This window comes from Thalassophryne amazonica, chromosome 3 (assembly GCF_902500255.1).
Source record: "Thalassophryne amazonica chromosome 3, fThaAma1.1, whole genome shotgun sequence".
Classification (NCBI taxonomy): Eukaryota; Metazoa; Chordata; class Actinopteri; order Batrachoidiformes; family Batrachoididae; genus Thalassophryne; species Thalassophryne amazonica.
In genome coordinates this window covers 6,796,482-6,816,416 of record NC_047105.1, presented here as the reverse complement: position 1 = coordinate 6,816,416, position 19,935 = coordinate 6,796,482, and the positions used below count along the sequence as shown (strand labels likewise).

The 19,935-nt window shown below is 45.7% G+C and overlaps 1 protein-coding gene and 1 long non-coding RNA gene across 2 annotated transcripts in view; one reads left to right on the top strand and one right to left on the bottom strand.

Moving 5' to 3' along the window:
- The window catches only part of LOC117505788 (complement C1q subcomponent subunit C-like), a 31,995-nt gene that overhangs the window by 5,472 nt on the left and 6,588 nt on the right, over window positions 1-19,935 (top strand). Inside the window, exons 4-5 of the mRNA XM_034165329.1 lie at window positions 74-227; window positions 376-516. Of these exons, the coding sequence (XP_034021220.1) occupies window positions 74-227; window positions 376-516 (295 nt within the window). The remainder of the gene's footprint in view (window positions 1-73; window positions 228-375; window positions 517-19,935) is intronic.
- LOC117505805 overlaps window positions 7,397-19,935 on the bottom strand; it is an 18,891-nt gene continuing 6,352 nt past the window's right edge. Inside the window, exons 2-4 of the long non-coding RNA XR_004559270.1 lie at window positions 19,712-19,719; window positions 17,252-17,255; window positions 7,397-7,407 (exon numbers count right to left, since the gene is read on the bottom strand). This is a non-coding gene — a long non-coding RNA (uncharacterized LOC117505805). The remainder of the gene's footprint in view (window positions 7,408-17,251; window positions 17,256-19,711; window positions 19,720-19,935) is intronic.

Genomic DNA, 19,935 nt, shown 5'->3' with positions numbered 1-19,935 from the left:
ACTCATGGGGGGGGCGTGGCCTAACTGCCCGAACACCTCTTGTGCAGTAATGCTGCTGTCATTGCTCTTGCAGGGGAGTTGTGGATTGGAGGAGTTGGGCCTCACAAGGGAGAGCAGGGGGAGCCAGGGCTGATGGGACATCCGGGTAAACGAGGTCAGAGCGGAGACCGCGGCCCAGCAGGGCTCCCGGGGCTCACCGGACCTCCAGGGGAGCCTGGAGACCCTGGGTGAGACTCGCTTTCTGACTTACTGTGAACATTTTACATCGACATCATGTGTCAGCTGGTGTGTGTGTGTGTGTGTGTGTGTGTGTGTGTGTGTGTGTGTGTGTGTGTGTGTGTGTGTGTGTGTGTGTGTGTGTGTGTGTGTGTGTAGGACTGTGACCGTCCAGCAGCAGGCGGCCTTCAGCGTTGCCAGAGGAACCAACGAAGTCCCTGACAAATTCAGTGTCATCCGCTTCACCACCGTCATCACCAACATCAACAATGATTACAACACACAAACTGGACACTTCAGGTCAGCGTCCCTCAAATCGTGATTTGTTTTTTTAATACACAGAGACTTCAAGGAATTTATGTAAAAATCTAAAGAGAAAAATGCTGGAACAGGTCAAACCAATCAAATGAAACCAGTGAATTTAACAAACGCCTCACAGAGACCTTTCAATCAGTCAATCAATTTTATTTATATAGCGCCAAATCACAACAAACAGTTGCCCCAAGGCGCTTTATATTGTAAGGCAAGGCCATACAATAATTACGTAAAACCCCAACGGTCAAAACGACCCCCTGTGAGCAAGCACTTGGCTACAGTGGGAAGGAAAAACTCCCTTTTAACAGGAAGAAACCTCCAGCAGAACCAGGCTCAGGGAGGGGCAGTCTTCTGCTGGGACTGGTTGGGGCTGAGGGAGAGAACCAGGAAAAAGACATGCTGTGGAGGAGAGCAGAGATCAATCACTAATGATTAAATGCAGAGTGGTGCATACAGAGCAAAAAGAGAAAGAAACACTCAGTGCATTATGGGAACCCCCCAGCAGTCTAAGTCTATAGCAGCATAACTAAGGGATGGTTCAGGGTCACCTGATCCAGCCCTAACTATAAGCTTTAGCAAAAAGGAAAGTTTTAAGCCTAATCTTAAAAGTAGAGAGGGTGTCTGTCTCCCTGATCTGAATTGGGAGCTGGTTCCACAGGAGAGGAGCCTGAAAGCTGAAGGCTCTGCCTCCCATTCTACTCTTACAAACCCTAGGAACTACAAGTAAGCCTGCAGTCTGAGAGTGAAGCGCTCTATTGGGGTGATATGGTACTATGAGGTCCCTAAGATAAGATGGGACCTGATTATTCAAAACCTTATAAGTAAGAAGAAGAATTTTAAATTCTATTCTAGAATTAACAGGAAGCCAATGAAGAGAGGCCGATATGGGTGAGATATGCTCTCTCCTTCTAGTCCCCGTCAGTACTCTAGCTGCAGCATTTTGAATTAACTGAAGGCTTTTCAGGGAACTTTTAGGACAACCTGATAATAATGAATTACAATAGTCCAGCCTAGAGGAAATAAATGCATGAATTAGTTTTTCAGCATCACTCTGAGACAAGACCTTTCTAATTTTAGAGATATTGCGCAAATGCAAAAAAGCAGTCCTACATATTTGTTTAATATGCGCATTGAATGACATATCCTGATCAAAAACGACTCCAAGATTTCTCACAGTATTACTAATGGTCAGGGTAATGTCATCCAGAGTAAGGATCTGGTTAGACACCATGTTTCTAAGATTTATGGGGCCAAGTACAATAACTTCAGTTTTATCTGAGTTTAAAAGCAGGAAATTAGAGGTCATCCATGTCTTTATGTCTGTAAGACAATCCTGCAGTTTAGCTAATTGGTGTGTGTCCTCTGGCTTCATGGATAGATAAAGCTGGGTATCATCTGCGTAACAATGAAAATTTAAGCAATGCCGTCTAATAATACTGCCTAAGGGAAGCATGTATAAAGTGAATAAAATTGGTCCTAGCACAGAACCTTGTGGAACTCCATAATTAACCTTAGTCTGTGAAGAAGATTCCCCATTTACATGAACAAATTGTAATCTATTAGATAAATATGATTCAAACCACCGCAGCGCAGTGCCTTTAATACCTATGGCATGCTCTAATCTCTGTAATAAAATTTTATGGTCAACAGTATCAAAAGCAGCACTGAGGTCTAACAGGACAAGCACAGAGATGAGTCCACTGTTTGAGGCCATAAGAAGATCATTTGTAACCTTCACTAATGCTGTTTCTGTCCTATGATGAATTCTAAAACCTGACTGAAACTCTTCAAATAGACCATTCCTCTGCAGATGATCAGTTAGCTGTTTTACAACTACCCTTTCAAGACTTTTTGAGAGAAAAGGAAGGTTGGAGATTGGCCTATAATTAGCTAAGATAGCTGGGTCAAGTGATGGCTTTTTAGGTAATGGTTTTATTACTGCCACCTTAAAAGCCTGTGGTACATAGCCAACTAATAAAGATAGACTGATCATATTTAAGATCAAAGCATTAAATAATGGTAGGGCTTCCTTGAGCAGCCTGGTAGGAATGGGGTCTAATAGACATGTTGATAGTTTGGATAAAGTAACTAATGAAAATAACTCAGAACAATCTTAGAGAAAGAGTCTAACCAAATACCGGCATCACTGAAAGCAGCCAAAGATAACGATACGTCTTTGGGATGGTTATGAGTAATTTTTTCTCTAATAGTTAAAATTTTATTAGCAAAGAAAGTCATGAAGTCATTACTAGTTAAAGTTAAAGAAATACTTGGCTCAATAGAGCTCTGACTCTTTGTCAGCCTGGCTACAGTGCTGAAAAGAAACCTGGGGTTGTTCTTATTTTCTTCAATTAGTGATGAGTAGTAAGATGTCCTAGCTTTACGGAGGGCTTTTTTATAGAGCAACAGACTCTTTTTCAGGCTAAGTGAAGATCTTTTAAATTAGTGAGATGCCATTTCCTCTCCAACTTACGGGTTATCTGCTTTAAGTTGTTTGTGAGTTATACCACAGAGTCAGGCACTTCTGATTTAAAGCTCTCTTTTTCAGAGGAGCTACAGCATCCAAAGTTGTCTTTAATGAGGATGTAAAACTATTGACGAGATACTCTATCTCACTCACAGAGTTTAGGTAGCTACTCTGCACTGTGTTGGTATATGGCATTAGAGAACATAAAGAAGGAATCATATCCTTAAACCTAGTTACAGCGCTTTCTGAAAGACTTCTAGTGTAATGAAACTTATTCCCCACTGCTGGGTAGTCCATCAGAGTAAATGTAAATGTTATTAAGAAATGATCAGACAGAAGGGAGTTTTAAGTCTTCAATTTCCATACCATAAGTCAGAACAAGATCTAAAGTATGGTTAAAGTGGTGGGTGGACTCATTTACATTTTGAGCAAAGCCAATTGAGTCTAATAATAGATTAAATGCAGTGTTGAGGCTGTCATTCTCAGCATCTGTGTGGATGTTAAAATCGCCCACTATAATTATCTTATCTGAGCTAAGCACTAAGTCAGACAAAAGGTCTGAAAATTCACAGAGAAACTCACAGTAACGACCAGGTGGACGATAGATAACAAATAAAAATGGTTTTTGGGACTTCCAGTTTGGATGGACAAGACTAAGAGTCAAGCTTTCAAATGAATTAAAGCTCTGTCTGGGTTTTTGATTAATTAATAAGCTGGAATGGAAGATTGCTGCTAATCCTCCCCCTCGGCCCGTGCTACGAGCATTCTGACAGTTAGTGTGACTCGGGGGTGTTGACTCATTTAAACTAACATAATCATCCTGCTGTAACCAGGTTTCTGTAAGGCAGAATAAATCAATATGTTGATCAATTATTATATCATTTACTAACAGGGACTTAGAAGAGAGAGACCTAATGTTTAATAGACCACATTTAACTGTTTTAGTCTGTGGTGCAGTTGAAGGTGGTATATTATTTTTTCTTTTTGAATTTTTATGCTTAAATAGATTTTTGCTGGTTATTGGTGGTCTGGGAGCAGGCACCGTCTCTACGGGGATGGGGTAATGAGGGGATGGCAGGGGGAGAGAAGCTGCAGAGAGGTGTGTAAGACTACAACTCTGCTTCCTGGTCCCAACCCTGGATAGTCACGGTTTGGAGGATTTCCTACAAGGATTTCCTAGGAGGAGATCCTACAACCTTTGAAGACATTAGAACAATCTACAAGAAACATAAAGCCTGAAGCTTCTGAGGCTGTTGTGGTCCAGCTCTGTACCAAGTATATGACAGATTATAGCCCTCTATTCTAGATTATAGGACTAGGCTACAGTGCATCTGGAAAGTATTCACAGCGCTTCACTTTTTCCACACTTTATGTGACAGCCTTATTCTAAAATAGGGTAAAGTCATTTTTCTGTCAAAATCCTACCCACAAAACCCCATAATGACTACATGAAAAAAATGGTTGGAGGGTGAATTTTTGCATATTTATTAAACGTAAAACTAGTGTGTTGCCCATGAGGATCCACCTGCTCCAGATTGAGTTGTGTTTATATAATAGATAGTTGATCATTTTCAAGGGTGGGAATAAATTGTGCAAAGTTTCTATAATGAGTTGGAATGGTGTGTGAGTCCAGAATGTTTTTAGAACCTTTGACCTTTGAACAGTTTTTAGAAAAATAACTCAACTCTTTTTTCCTGTTAATTACATCATTTTTTTAATGTTAATTCACTGTCTTAATATATTCATAAATCATTAAGATTCTTGCTATCATATACACACTGTTATTATTATTATTATTTTATATTTACTTCTATTTTGTCATTTGATTTTTAAATGAACCACAATGGAAATAAGTGTTTTCACTTTCTTGTGTCAGTCATGTATTTTTAATGTATTTTCTAACTATGTTATGTACTTACATTGAACTTACTAAATAAAATCACGCACTCACACTTTTATTATAAAGATGACTTGCCAGCTCCTGCTGGAATGGTGTGTTAGTCTAGAATGGAATTAGCAATGCTAGCTAATATCCATAGTTGCTCCAAAAATATTAGTCCTATCAATGTTCTGTTTTGGTGTCATTCATCCTTGACCCAAAATACATAAACACACCAAATGGCAAATGTCAGCTGTCCCCAGTTTGTCCGCAATTGAAGTTATATGCACGCACACACACACACACACACACACACGCAAAGAGAGGTTCTTGTCTTTTCCACATTCTGCCATAAGCAGGTGCTTTTATTTTTAGGAATAACAGAGACAGTGGCGGGCAGAAGACATCAAATTCAGTGCACATTTCACTCATGGTAACACCAACACATAACTAAACTGACTACACCAAATGAACTGCAAAAACACAATAAATCAACAACACTAAAATTACTGTTAAACTAACATGAACCACAGTAACATTTAAAACCCCAAACTCCCATGGTGCATTGCAGCACAACATCCAATGTTTAGTGGTTAGCTAAAATAGGTAATTTCTCAAAAAAAAATTGTCCTATCAACTTTCCGTTTTGGCAGCATTCATCCTTGACCCAAAATACATAAGCACACCAAACGGCACATGTCAACTCTCCCCAACTTGTCCGTGATCGAAGCCATACACACACAGAGGCCACTAGGCTATTATAATATTTTAAAAAACTAAGAAATCACATGTACATAAGTATTCAAAGTGTTGAGGCAAAAAGTATTTTAGATCAAGCTGTTCTAAGGCTGTTTGTGAAAATAAAGTCAGGTATGTTGTGTGGGCCGCTGAAGAGGAGGTACTGCTGGCCCACCACCACAAGATGGCGCCCTGCTTGAAGTGCGGGCTTCAAGCACGAGAGGGCGTCGGAGCGACCAGGAGTGACAGCTGTCACTCATCATCCGTACCAGCTGTCACTCATCCACTACTCATCACCACCACCATAAAAGCCGGACTGCAACTCCACCTCCCCGCCGAGAAATCAACTACCAATCAGGTAATTCTCTGCTAAACCTCAAATTCGAGTATTATTCTGATCTCTTTTTGCAGCCGTTTTCCTGGGACGGATACCCCGTCTGCGGAGTTGGCGTTTGGTGTGGACTGCGACGGCTTCGCCTCACACCCCACTCAGATAAGTGGTTATCTCAGGAGCTGCACGAGTGTGTGATTGGAGGTGGAGGTTCTCCCTCCTTACTGAATACAGACTGTGGGATTACTGAGTGTGCAACCTCACACTCATCAGGACTGTCTCTGTTCTCTGCCAGCAGTACCGGGTCTGACTGCTGAAGACAGCGGCCACCTGGGGCGCAGGGCTTGGCGGCTCCGGTGTTCTTCAGCTCCGTTGGCAGTGGAAGCTGTGTGGATCCGGCTTTTCTCTCGCCAGGCGTCTTCTATCGTCGAGCCTGCCCACACGTCACCTGGTGTATGATTGACAGTCACTATATTGTTATTGTCTGTACATCGTTGTGTGATTCACAACATTAAATTGTTACTTTTGGCTTATCCATTGTCCGTTCATTAACGCCCCCTGTTGTGGGTCCGTGTCACGACACTTTCACAACAGGATTTCTCGGCCAGCGTCATGGATCCTGAGGGGCGTCAGCCATCGCATGAACAGCCAATGGAAGAGCGAGGTGCACAGGCGCCAGCAGGAGGCGTGTTGGGTGAGCTGCAGCACATCTTAACTGCCTTTACCGCTCGGTTGGACTTAGTTACCGAGCAGAGCAGTGTTCTCAATCGTAGGATGGAGGGTCTCACCGCCCAGGTGGAAGCGCGTGCTCAGGGCGCTGCTGCAGCACCTCCTCCTGCTGACCGTGTGCCAGAAACAGACATTCCGCTGGTTGTTCAACGAACCCCCCCACCTTCCCCTGAAGCATACATAAGCCCTCCGGAGCCGTACGGAGGCTGTGTGGAGACGTACGCAGACTTCTTGATGCAGTGCTCGCTCGTCTTTTCACAGCGTCCCGTCATGTACGCAGCAGACGCCAGCCGGGTGGCTTATGTGATCAATTTGCTTCGAGGAGAGGCATGCGCCTGGGCTACGGCGCTTTGGGAGCAGAACTCACGGCTCCTAACGGTTTATACTGAGTTTGTGAGGGAGGCGAGACCGCTTCAAGTGTGCTGCTGTCGATACGGCAGGGGCATCGGAGCGCAGCGAAGTATGCAGTCGACTTCCGCATCGCGGCAGCGCGAGCCAGCTGCAATGCTGTTGCGCTCCGCGCCGCCTTTGTAAACGGACTGTCTCTGGTCCTTAAAGAGCACCTGGTGGCGAAGGACGAGCCGCGGGATTTAGATGGGCTTATCGACCTGGTTATATGGTTAGACAACCGTTTAACGGAACACCGACGGGAGCGAGGCGAGGGGCGTGGTCAGGCACAAGCCGTCCCTCTTCCTCCCGGGTCCGAAAGGAAGCCTACTTCCCCACGCTCCACTGCCAGGGCTCTCCACGTGACAACAGCTCCCCCTGCTGATGTTGCTATGGAAACGAGCAGGGCCAAAAAACAATCAGATCAGAGACAAAGGAGGCTGATCCGTGGAGAGTGTTTTCTCTGCAGCTCTACCGAGCACACACAGAGAGAATGCCCCAAACGGTCAAAACAGCAGCACTCGTCCTTAGAGATTGGGCTAAGGGTGGGTCACAACACCCACGTGGGGAAACCCCGACAATCTGCACGAATCCCAGTCACGATCCTGAGTGGGGATCTAACCCTTCACGCCCCAGCACTGGTGGACACGGGGTCGGAGGGGAATCTGCTGGATAGCAGATGGGCAAAGGAGGTTGGGCTCCCTCTAGTGGCCTTACCGTCACCATTGTCGGTGCGGGCGCTAGATGGCACCCTTCTTCCACTAATCACACACCAGACACAGCCAGTGACATTGGTGGTGTCTGGGAATCACAGGGAGGAGATTGTGTTTTATGTAACACCTTCTACCTCCCGAGTAATTTTGGGTTTTCCATGGGTGTTAAAACACAATCCCCGGATTGATTGGCCGTCTGGGGCTGTGGTTCAGTGGAGCGAAACCTGCCACCGGGAGTGTTTAGGATCCTTGGTTCCACCCGGTGTGACAGCTAAGGAGGAGGTTTTAGTCCCCCCCAATCTGGCGGCGGTGCCAGCCGCGTACCATGACCTTGCTGACGTCTTCAGCAAGGATCTGGCACTCACGCTGCCCCCGCACCGTCCGTACAATTGTGCCATTGATTTGATACCGGGCGCTGAGTACCCGTCCAGCAGGCTGTACAACCTCTCACGTCCAGAACGCGAATCAATGGAGACCTACATCCGGGACTCGTTAGCTGCCGGGTTGATCCGGAACTCCACCTCCCCGATGGGTGCTGGTTTCTTTTTTGTGGGCAAGAAGGACGGCGGACTCCGTCCATGCATTGATTACAGAGGGCTGAACGAGATCACGGTTCGCAACCGATACCCGTTACCTCTGTTGGATTCAGTGTTCACGCCCCTGCAGGGAGCCCAAATTTTCACGAAATTGGATCTTAGGAATGCTTATCACCTGGTTCGGATCCGGGATGGAGACGAGTGGAAGACGGCATTTAACACCCCGTTAGGTCACTTTGAGTACCTGGTCATGCCGTTTGGTCTCACCAATGCGCCCGCGACGTTCCAAGCATTGGTCAATGACGTCTTGCGGGACTTCCTGCATCGGTTTGTCTTCGTATATCTAGATGATATACTCATCTTTTCTCCGGATCCTGAGACCCATGTCAAGCATGTATGTCAGGTCCTACAGCGGTTGTTGGAGAACCGGCTGTTTGTGAAGGGCGAGAAGTGTGAGTTCCACCGCACTTCTTTGTCTTTCCTGGGGTTCATAATCTCCTCCAACTCCATCGCCCCTGATCCGGCCAAGGTTGCGGCGGTGAGAGATTGGCCCCAACCAACGAACCGTAGGAAACTACAACAGTTCCTTGATTTTGCAAATTTCTACCGGAGGTTCATCAAGGGCTACAGTCAGGTAGTTAGCCCCCTGACAGCCCTGACCTCCACAAAAGTCCCCTTCACCTGGTCGGATCGGTGCGAAGCCGCGTTTAGGGAGTTGAAACGCCGGTTCTCGACTGCACCGGTTCTGGTGCAGCCCGATCCCAAGCACCAGTTTGTTGTTGAGGTCGATGCCTCTGACTCAGGGATAGGAGCCGTGCTGTCCCAGAGCGGGGAGTCCGACAAGGTTCTCCATCCATGTGCCTACTTTTCCCGCAGGTTGACCCCAGCTGAACGGAACTATGACGTCGGCAATCGGGAACTTCTTGCGGTGAAGGAGGCTCTTGAGGAGTGGAGACACCTGTTGGAGGGAGCATCGGTACCATTTACGGTTTTCACGGACCATCGGAACCTGGAGTACATCCGGACCGCGAAGCGTGTGAACCCCAGGCAAGCCCGCTGGTTGCTGTTCTTCGGGCGTTTTGACTTCTGGATCACCTACCGCCCCGGGACAAAGAACCAACGGTCTGACGCCCTGTCCCGGGTGCATGAAGAGGAGGTCAAGACCGAGCCGTCAGACCCCCCTGACACCATCATCCCCGAGTCCACTGTCGTGGCCACCCTTACCTGGGACGTGGAGAAGACCGTCCGGGAGGCCCTGACACAGAGCCCGGACCCGGGGACAGATCCGAAGGACAAGCTGTACGTCCCACCAGAGGCCAGGGCTGCGGTCCTTGACTTCTGTCACGGTTCCAAGCTCTCCTGTCATTTAGGGGTGCGAAGGACCGTGGCAGTGGTCCGGCAGCGCTTCTGGTGGGCGTCTATGGAAGCCGACGTCCGGGAATATGTCCAGGCCTGCACCACCTGTGCCAGGGGCAAGGCCGACCACCACAAGGCCCAAGGCCTCCTCCAGCCTCTGCCCGTGCCTCGTCGCCCCTGGTCTCATATTGGCCTGGACTTTGTCACGGGCCTCCCGCCGTCCCAGGGCAACACCACCATCTTAACGATAGTGGACCAGTTCTCCAAGGTGGCCCACTTCGTGGCCCTCCCGAAGCTCCCGACGGCCCAGGAGACTGCAGACCTCCTGGTCCACCACGTCGTGCGTCTGCATGGGATTCCATCAGACATTGTCTCGGATCGTGGTCCTCAGTTCTCCTCCCAGGTCTGGAGGAGTTTCTGCAGGGAACTGGGGGCCACCGTCAGTCTCTCGTCTGGGTACCACCCCCAGATGAACGGGCAGGCAGAGCGGACTAACCAGGAACTGGAGCAGGCCCTCCGCTGTGTGACCTCCACGCACCCGACGGCCTGGAGTGACCATCTGGCCTGGATCGAGTACGCTGATAATAGCCAAGTCTCATCTGCCACCGGCCTCTCCCCGTTTAAGGTGTGTTTGGGGTACCAGCCCCCATTGTTTCCACTGGTGGAGGGAGAGGTCGGGGTGCCCTCGGTCCAGGCCCATCTGAGGAAGTGTCGTCGGGTGTGGCGTACCGCCCGCTCTGCCCTGCTCAGAGCCCGGACGAGGGCTAAGGCCCATGCAGACCGCCGGCGTTCCCCGGCCCCTGCATACCAGCCCGGGCAGGAGGTCTGGCTATCCACTAAGGACATCCCCCTGCAGGTGGAATCCCACAAACTCAAGGACAGGTACATCGGACCTTTTTCCATCCTCAAAGTCCTCAGTCCGGCCGCAGTGAAGCTGGCAGCTTCAGCTTCACTGCGGATACACCCCGTGTTTCATGTGTCAAGACTCAAGCCCTGCCATACCTCACCACTGTGTGCCCCGGGACCAGCGCCGCCTCCTGCCCGGATCATTGACGGGGAGCCCGCGTGGACGGTACGCCGGCTCCTGGACGTCCGTCGAAAGGGCCGGGGGTTCAGTATCTGGTGGACTGGGAGGGTTATGGCCCCGAAGAGCGCTCCTGGGTGAAGAGGAGCTTCATCCTGGACCCAACCCTCCTGGCCGACTTCTACACCCGTCACCCGGACAAGCCTGGTCGGGCGCCAGGAGGCGCCCGTTGAGGGGGGGGGGTCCTGTTGTGTGGGCCGCTGAAGAGGAGGTACTGCTGGCCCACCACCACAAGATGGCGCCCTGCTTGAAGTGCGGGCTTCAAGCACGAGAGGGCGTCGGAGCGACCAGGAGTGACAGCTGTCACTCATCATCCGTACCAGCTGTCACTCATCCACTACTCATCACCACCACCATAAAGGCCGGACTGCAACTCCACCTCCCCGCCGAGAAATCAACTACCAATCAGGTAATTCTCTGCTAAACCTCAAATTCGAGTATTAGTCTGATCTCTTTTTGCAGCCGTTTTCCTGGGACGGATACCCCGTCTGCGGAGTTGGCGTTTGGTGTGGACTGCAACGGCTTCGCCTCACACCCCACCCAGATAAGTGGTTATCTCAGGAGCTGCACGAGTGTGTGATTGGAGGTGGAGGTTCTCCCTCCTTACTGAATACAGACTGTGGGATTACTGAGTGTGCGACCTCACACTCATCAGGACTGTCTCTGTTCTCTGCCAGCAGTACCGGGTCTGACTGCTGAAGACAGCGGCCACCTGGGGCGCAGGGCTTGGCGGCTCCAGTGTTCTTCAGCTCCGTTGACAGTGGACGCTGTGTGGATCCGGCTTTTCTCTCGCCAGGCGTCTTCTATCGTCGAGCCTGCCCACACGTCACCTGGTGTATGATTGACAGTTACTATATTGTTATTGTCTGTGCATCGTTGTGTGATTCACAACATTAAATTGTTACTTTTGGCTTATCCATTGTCCGTTCATTAACGCCCCCTGTTGTGGGTCCGTGTCACGACACTTTCACAACAAGGTAATTAACAGATTGTCAAAATAATAGGCTTTTAATTTGAGGCCTCAAAGACACATGCAAAGTCAAAATCAATACAGCAGGATTTTGAATAAGTGTGCGCAAAAGGCAACTCTAAAAATGCTCTTTTATACACTCAGGAAAGGTGGGGTTGCACAGCAACAGTCACGTACACATGAATACATTTTGCCAGTAATTAAAAGTGTTCAGCTTTCCCACGAAAACTCCTGAAAATGAATGTTCTTATTCACAGTTTCTGTTGTGGAGGAGATGGGAGGAAAGGTCAGGCAGAAACAATGTGATTATTAATGCAGCTGCTTAGCCCATTAGGTTACATGGGGCCTTCAGTACAGAGTTAGATGCAAAAGTTTTAGGCCAGCTATCTGTAATGTAAAAAATGTATAATTTTACATGACAATTCCACCCTTTTGATCATTTATGATCACACAAATGACTCAAAATTATAAAACAAAACAATCAATCAATCAATCAATCAACTTTTTTCTTGTATAGCGCCAAATCACAACAAACAGTTGCCCCAAGGCGCTCCACATTGCAAGGCAAGGCCATACAATAATTATGAAACACAGTCTACGTCTAAAGCAACATAACCAAGGGATGGTCCAGGGTCACCCGATCCAGCCCTAACTATAAGCCTTAGCGAAAAGGAAAGTTTTAAGCCTAATCTTAAAAGTAGAGAGGGTATCTGTCTCCCTGATCTGAATTGGGAGCTGGTTCCACAGGAGAGGAGCCTGAAAGCTGAAGGCTCTGCCTCCCATTCTACTCTTACAAACCCTAGGAACTACAAGTAAGCCCGCAGTCTGAGAGCGAAGCGCTCTAATGGGGTAATATGGTACTACGAGGTCCCTAAGATAAGATGGGACCTGATTATTCAAAACCTTATAAGTAAGAAGAAGAATTTTAAATTCTATTCTAGCATTAACAGGAAGCCAATGAAGGGAGGCCAACACGGGTGAGATATGCTCTCTCCTGCTAGTCCCCGTCAGTACTCTAGCTGCAGCATTCTGAACCAACTGAAGGCTTTTTAGGGAACTTTTAGGACAACCTGATAATAATGAATTACAATAGTCCAGCCTAGAGGAAACAAATGCATGAATTAGTTTTTCAGCATCACTCTGAGACAAGACCTTTCTGATTTTAGAGATATTGCGTAAATGCAAAAAGGCAGTCCTACATATTTGTTTAATATGCGCTTTGAATGACATATCCTGATCAAAAATAACTCCAAGATTTCTCACAGTATTACTAGAGATCAGGGAAATGCCATCCAGAGTAACGATCTGGTTAGACACCATGCTTCTAAGATTTGTGGGGCCAAGTACAATAACTTCAGTTTTATCTGAGTTTAAAAGCAGGAAATTAGAGGTCATCCATGTCTTTATGTCTGTAAGACAATCCTGCAGTTTAGCTAATTGGTGCGTATCCTCTGGCTTCATGGATAGATAAAGCTGGGTATCATCTGCGTAACAATGAAAATTTAAGCAATACCGTCTAATAATACTGCCCAAGGGAAGCATGTATAAAGTGAATAAAATTGGTCCTAGCACAGAACCTTGTGGAACTCCATAATTAACTTTAGTCTGTGAAGAAGATTCCCCATTTACATGAACAAACAGTAATCTATTAGACAAATATGATTCAAACCACCGCAGCGCAATGCCTTTAATACCTATGACATGCTCTAATCTCTGTAATAAAATTTTATGGTCAACAGTATCAAAAGCAGCACTGAGGTCCAACAGAACAAGCACAGAGATAAGTCCACTGTCCGAAGCCATAAAACAACACTCTTAAACGAAATCAAAACATTCCAATAACATCACGAAAGAAAACATTGATAAAAACATCTACATCATTACATTATCATCCAGTTTCAAATGATGCATCATAAACAAGTTTCAAAAACACAAAACATCATCAATACAAAATAAGGAGTCAGCAGGTTTGTCATCTGGGGTTGATGTCATGGAGTGGTTGTTCAGTCAACAATGGGAGCGCTTCCTTCACACGAGACCTGCACACAGAAAGAGCTTGTGAAAGCTTAATGCAATAAGACACAAGATTCTGAACAACAAAGACAATGCAAAATGGCATTTAATAGGGCTGAGGGTGCCAAAGTCATGCACACCACCAAAAGCATAGCCAGAATCTGTGTAAATAGTAAACGTCAGTTAAATAAATAACAATTTATTTAACAATCAAAATAACAAAGTAAACATCAGTTAGGGCCCCACTGGTCAAATGCCCCACAAATAAAACAGCCATCTGGATCTTCAGTGTCTCTGGGTCAAGGGCTGGTTGTTGGCCTCTGACAAAATTCTGTCTGCCAAATTGACACCCTCTTTTGACGGACATCATGGTGAGTGCAGCTGCGAAAATCTCAAGGGCATTCATCATTGTCTGGTGACTGCTTGCCTCTACTGGTGGTTGGCTCTCACTGCGGTATTGTATCACTTCCTGTTCCGGAGCACAATGGTGTTTTGCTGTATCTGTTAGCTGTTTAATCTGAGTAGGTAGATTGATCTAGATAACTAGATAACGATTTGTTTCACAGTGTAATCTTCACGTGCCTTAACTAAAGCACTCCCTCTGCTGAATCACCTCTAAATTATTTACACATTATTCACTTTGTGTGTTTTTAGGAATCCGCTAGCGTAGTGCAGCTACTAGCTCTTAGCCGGTTTAGCATGGCGGCTTCTCCTGTCTCTCCCGCACTTTTCTACGCTGGGTGTGAAATGTTTAGTTATTCCTCAGCCTCCTTTAGCAGTAACGGTACTTGTAATAAGTGTAGCTTATTCATAGCTTTGGAGGCCAGGCTAGGCGAATTGGAGACTTGGCTCCACACCTTGGAAAATCCTACAACTAGCCAGGCCCCTGTAGTTGGTGCGGACCAAGATAGCTTAGCTGCCGTTAGCTGTCCCCCAGCAGATCCCAAGCAACCGGGAAAGCAGGCCGGCTGGGTGACTGTGAGGAAGTAGCGTAGTTCTAAACAGAAGCCCCCTGTACACCACTAACCCGTTCACATCTCTAACCGTTTTTCCCCACTCGGAGACACACCCGCCGAGGAACAAACTCTGGTTATTGGTGACTCTGTTTTGAGAAATGTGAAGTTAGCGACACCAGCAACCATAGTCAATTGTCTTCCGGGGGCCAGAGCAGGCGACATTGAAGGAAATTTGAAACTGCTGGCTAAGGCTAAGTGTAAATTTGGTAAGATTGTAATTCACGTCGGCAGTAATGACACTCGGTTACGCCAATCGGAGTTCACTAAAATTAATATTGAATCGGTGTGTAACTTTGCAAAAACAATGTCAGACTCTGTAGTTTTCTCTGGGCCCCTCCCAAATTGGACCAGGAGTGAAATGTTTAGCAGCATGTTCTCCTTGAATTGCTGGCTGTCTGAGTGGTGTCCAAAAAATGAGGTGGGCTTCATAGATAATTGGCAAAGCTTCTGGGGAAAACCTGGTCTTGTTAGGAAAGACGGCATCCATCCCACTTTGGATGGAGCAGCTCTCATTTCTAGAAATCTGGCCAGTTTTATTAAACCCTCCAAACTGTGACTATCCAGGGTTGGGACCAGGAAGCAGAGTTGTAGTCTTACACACCTCTCTGCAGCTTCTCTCCCCCTGCCATCCCCCCAATACCCCATCCCCGTAGAGACGGTGCCTGCTCCCAGACCACCACCAACCAGTAAAAATCTATTTAAGCATAAAAATTCAAAAAGAAAAAATAATATAGCACCTTCAACTGCACCACAGACTAAATTAAATGTGGTTTATTAAACATTAGGTCTCTCTCTGGAGTCAACACCCCCCGAGTCACAATAACTGTCAGAATGCTCGTAGCATGGGCCAAGGGGGAGGATTAGCAGCAATCTTCCACGCCAGCTTATTAATTAGTCAAAAACCCAAACAGAGCTTTAATTAATTTGAAAGCTTGACTCTTAGTCTTGTCCATCCAAATTGGAAGTCCCAAAAACCAGTTTTATTTGTTGTTATCTATCGTCCACCTGGTCGTTGCTGTGAGTTTGTCTGTGAATTTTCAGACCTTTTGTCTGACTTAGTGCTTAGCTCAGATAAGATACTTATAGTGGGCGATTTTAACATCCACATAGATGCTGAGAATGACAGCCTCAACACTGCATTTAATCTATTATTAGACTCAATTGGCTTTGCTCAAAATGTAAATGAGTCCACCCACCACTTTAACCATACTTTAGATCTTGTTCTGACTTATGGTATGGAAATTGAAGACTTAATAGTATTCCCTGAAAACCCCCTTCTGTCTGATCATTTCTTAATAACATTTACATTTACTTTAATGGACTACCCAGCAGTGGGGAATAAGTTTCATTTCAGTAGAAGTCTTTTGGAAAGCGTTGTAACTAGGTTTAAGGATATGATTCCTTCTTTGTTATGTTCTCCAATGCCATATACCAACACAGTGCAGAGTAGCTACCTAAACTCTGTGAGTGAGATAGAGTATCTCGTCAGCAGTTTTACATCCTCATTGAGCACAACTTTGGATGCTGTAGCTCCTCTGAAAAAGAGAGCCTTAAATCAGAAGTGCCTGACTCCGTGGTATAACTCACAAACTCACAGCTTAAAGCAGATAACCCGTAAGTTGGAGAGGAAATGGCGTCTCGCTAATTTAGAAGATCTTCACTTAGCCTGGAAAAAGAGTCTGTTGCTCTATAAAAAAGCCCTCCATAAAGCTAGGACATCTTACTACTCATCACTAATTGAAGAAAATAAGAACAACCCCAGGTTTTGTTTCAGTACTGTAGCCAGGCTGACAAAGAGTCAGAGCTCTACTGAGCCAAATATTCCTTTAACTTTAACTAGTAATGACTTTATGACTTTCTTTGCTAATAAAATTTTAACTATTAGAGAAAAAATTACTCATAACCATCCCAAAGACATATCGTTATCTTTGGCTGCTTTCAGTAATGCTGGTATTTGGTTAGACTCTTTCTCTAAGATTGTTCTGTCTGAGTTATTTTCATTAGTTACTTCCTCCAAACCATCAACATGTCTATTAGGCCCCATTCCTACCAGGCTGCTCAAGGAAGCCCTACCATTAATTAATGCTTCGATCTTAAATATGATCAATCTATCTTTATTAGTTGGCTATGTACCACAGGCTTTTAAGGTGGCAGTAATTAAACCATTACCTAAAAAGCCATCACTTGACCCAGCTGTCTTAGCTAATTATAGGCCAATCTCCAACCTTCCTTTTCTCTCAAAAAATTCTTGAAAGGGTAGTTGTAACACAGCTAATTGATCATCTGCAGAGGAATGGTCTATTTGAAGAGTTTCAGTCAAGTTTTAGAATTCATCATAGTACAGAAACAGCATTAGTGAAGGTTACAAATGATCTTCTTATGCCCTCAGACAGTGGACTCATCTCTGTGCTTGTCCTGTTAGACCTCAGTGCTGCTTTTGATACTGTTGACCATAAAATTTTATTACAGAGATTAGAGCATGCCATAGGTATTAAAGGCACTGTGCTGCGGTGGTTTGAATCATATTTATCTAATAGATTACAATTTGTTCATGTAAATGGGGAGTCTTCTTCACAGACTAAGGTTAATTATGGAGTTCCACAAGGTTCTGTGCTAGGACCAGTTTTATTCACTTTATACATGCTTCCCTTAGGCAGTATTATTAGAAAGCATTGCTTAAATTTTCATTGTTACACAGATGATACCCAGCTTTATCTATCCATGAAGCCAGAGGACACACACCAATTAGTTAAACTGCAGGAATGTCTTACAGACATAAAGACATGGATGACCTCTAATTTCTTGCTTTTAAATTCAGATAAAACTGAAGTTATTGTACTTGGCCCCACAAATCTTAGAAACATGGTGTCTAACCAGATCCTTACTCTGGATGGCATTACCCTGACCTCTAGTAATACTGTGAGAAATCTTGGAGTCATTTTTGATCAGGATATGTCATTCAATGCGCATATTAATCAAATATGTAGGACTGCTTTTTTGCATTTGCGCAATATCTCTAAAACTAGAAAGGTCTTGTCTCAGAGTGATGCTGAAAAACTAATTCATGCATTTATTTCCTCTAGGCTGGACTATTGTAATTCATTATTATCAGGTTGTCCTAAAAGTTCCCTAAAAAGCCTTCAGTTAATTCAAAATGCTGCAGCTAGAGTACTGACGGGGACTAGAAGGAGAGAGCATATCTCACCCATATTGGCCTCTCTTCATTGGCTTCCTGTTAATTCTAGAATAGAATTTAAAATTCTTCTTCTTACTTATAAGGTTTTGAATAATCAGGTCCCATCTTATCTTAGGGACCTCATAGTACCATATCACCCCAATACAGCACTTCGCTCTCAGACTGCAGGCTTACTTGTAGTTCCTAGGGTTTGTAAGAGTAGAATGGAGGCAGAGCCTTCAGCTTTCAGGCTCCTCTCCTGTGGAACCAGCTCCCAATTCAGATCAGGGAGACAGACACCCTCTCTACTTTTAAGATTAGGCTTAAAACTTTCCTTTTTGCTAAAGCTTATAGTTAGGGCTGGATCAGGTGACCCTGAACCATCCCTTAGTTATGCTGCTATAGACTTAGACTGCTGGGGGGTTCCCATGATGCACTGAGTGTTTCTTTCTCTTTTTGCTCTGTATGCACCACTCTGCATTTAATCATTAGTGATTGATCTCTGCTCCCCTCCACAGCATGTCTTTTTCCTGGTTCTCTCCCTCAGCCCCAACCAGTCCCAGCAGAAGACTGCCCCTCCCTGAGCCTGGTTCTGCTGGAGGTTTCTTCCTGTTAAAAGGGAGTTTTTCCTTCCCACTGTAGCCAAGTGCTTGCTCACAGGGGGTCGTTTTGACCGTTGGGGTTTTTACGTAAATATTGTATAGCCTTGCCTTACAATATAAAGCACCTTGGGGCAACTGTTTGTTGTGATTTGGTGCTATATAAATAAAATTGATTTGATTTGATTTGATTTGATTATTGTCTCTCCTCTTGGTGGTTTTCCTCACCTCTCTTGTTTCAGCATGACATGCATGTTTCAGAATTTCTTTCACTCGTTGTTAGCCCATCCTCCAATCAGGGTTTGTTTGACTCCCTGATGGACTTCTGATCTCAGGCAAGGGACCAGACAGGGATTTAGGAGAGCTTGAAACGGCGTCTCTCTGTCTGCATCATAAGCTCCATCAGGTCTCACATGTCCACTATGTGCAATGCACTCTTTTTACAGCTGGACGAAGAAGTCTGTCACAGTCCCATTAAGTTTTTGTCTGCAGGCTTGGATCACTGCCATGTCCACTGTGGCTGGACATTCGGCTTTGATGTCATCACAGACTGCTTTGACATGCATTTCATACTGACTGGTGTTATGCCAGGTGACCGTCTCTGCTCTCAGTCTTTGTGCTGCTTGCCGTTCAACCACAGCCTGGATTTTCAGATATTGTTGGACTGGAATGAGTGTCTTTAAGAGGCTGGTCAGTTCTTCAACTGTCAGCCTCCAGGCTTGACAGAAAGCAATCAGTTTTAGGCCGGCTATCTGTAAGGCAAAAAAAAATGAATAATTTTAAATGACAACAGCCTTTGCCCAATACTTTGTTGATGCACCTTTGGCAGCAATTACAGTCTCAAGTCTTCTTGAATATGATGCCACAAGCTTGGTGCACCTATCTTTGGGCAGTTTGGTCCATTCCTCTTTGCAGAACCTCTCAAGCTCCATCAGTCTGGATGGGGAGCGTCGATGCACAGACATTTTCAGATCTCTCCAGAGATGTTCAATCAGATTCAGGTGTGGGCTCTGGCTGGACCACTCAAGGACATTCACAGAGTTGCCCTGAAGTCACTCCTTTGATATCTTGGCTGTGTGCTTAGGGTCATTGTCCTGCTGAAAGATGAACCATCGTCCGAGTCTGAGGTCAAGAGCACTCTGGAGTAGGGCTGTGCCAAAAATCGAAGGATCGATGAATCGCGATACACACTGTGCTCGATCGCGATTATAAGCAAAGTGCATTTTAATCGACACATTTATTGACCAATCAGGTGACAGAAAAACCATGCAGCTGAGAGGAGTTGCCGCCCACTTGTTGAGACAAAGAAAGTGCCTGAGTGAAGTAAACTTGAGACCGTGAGAGGAGGAATGGATTTTCAGAAAGTGGATTATAAACTGAATAATGCAAGAGGAATATGGCGACATTGAAA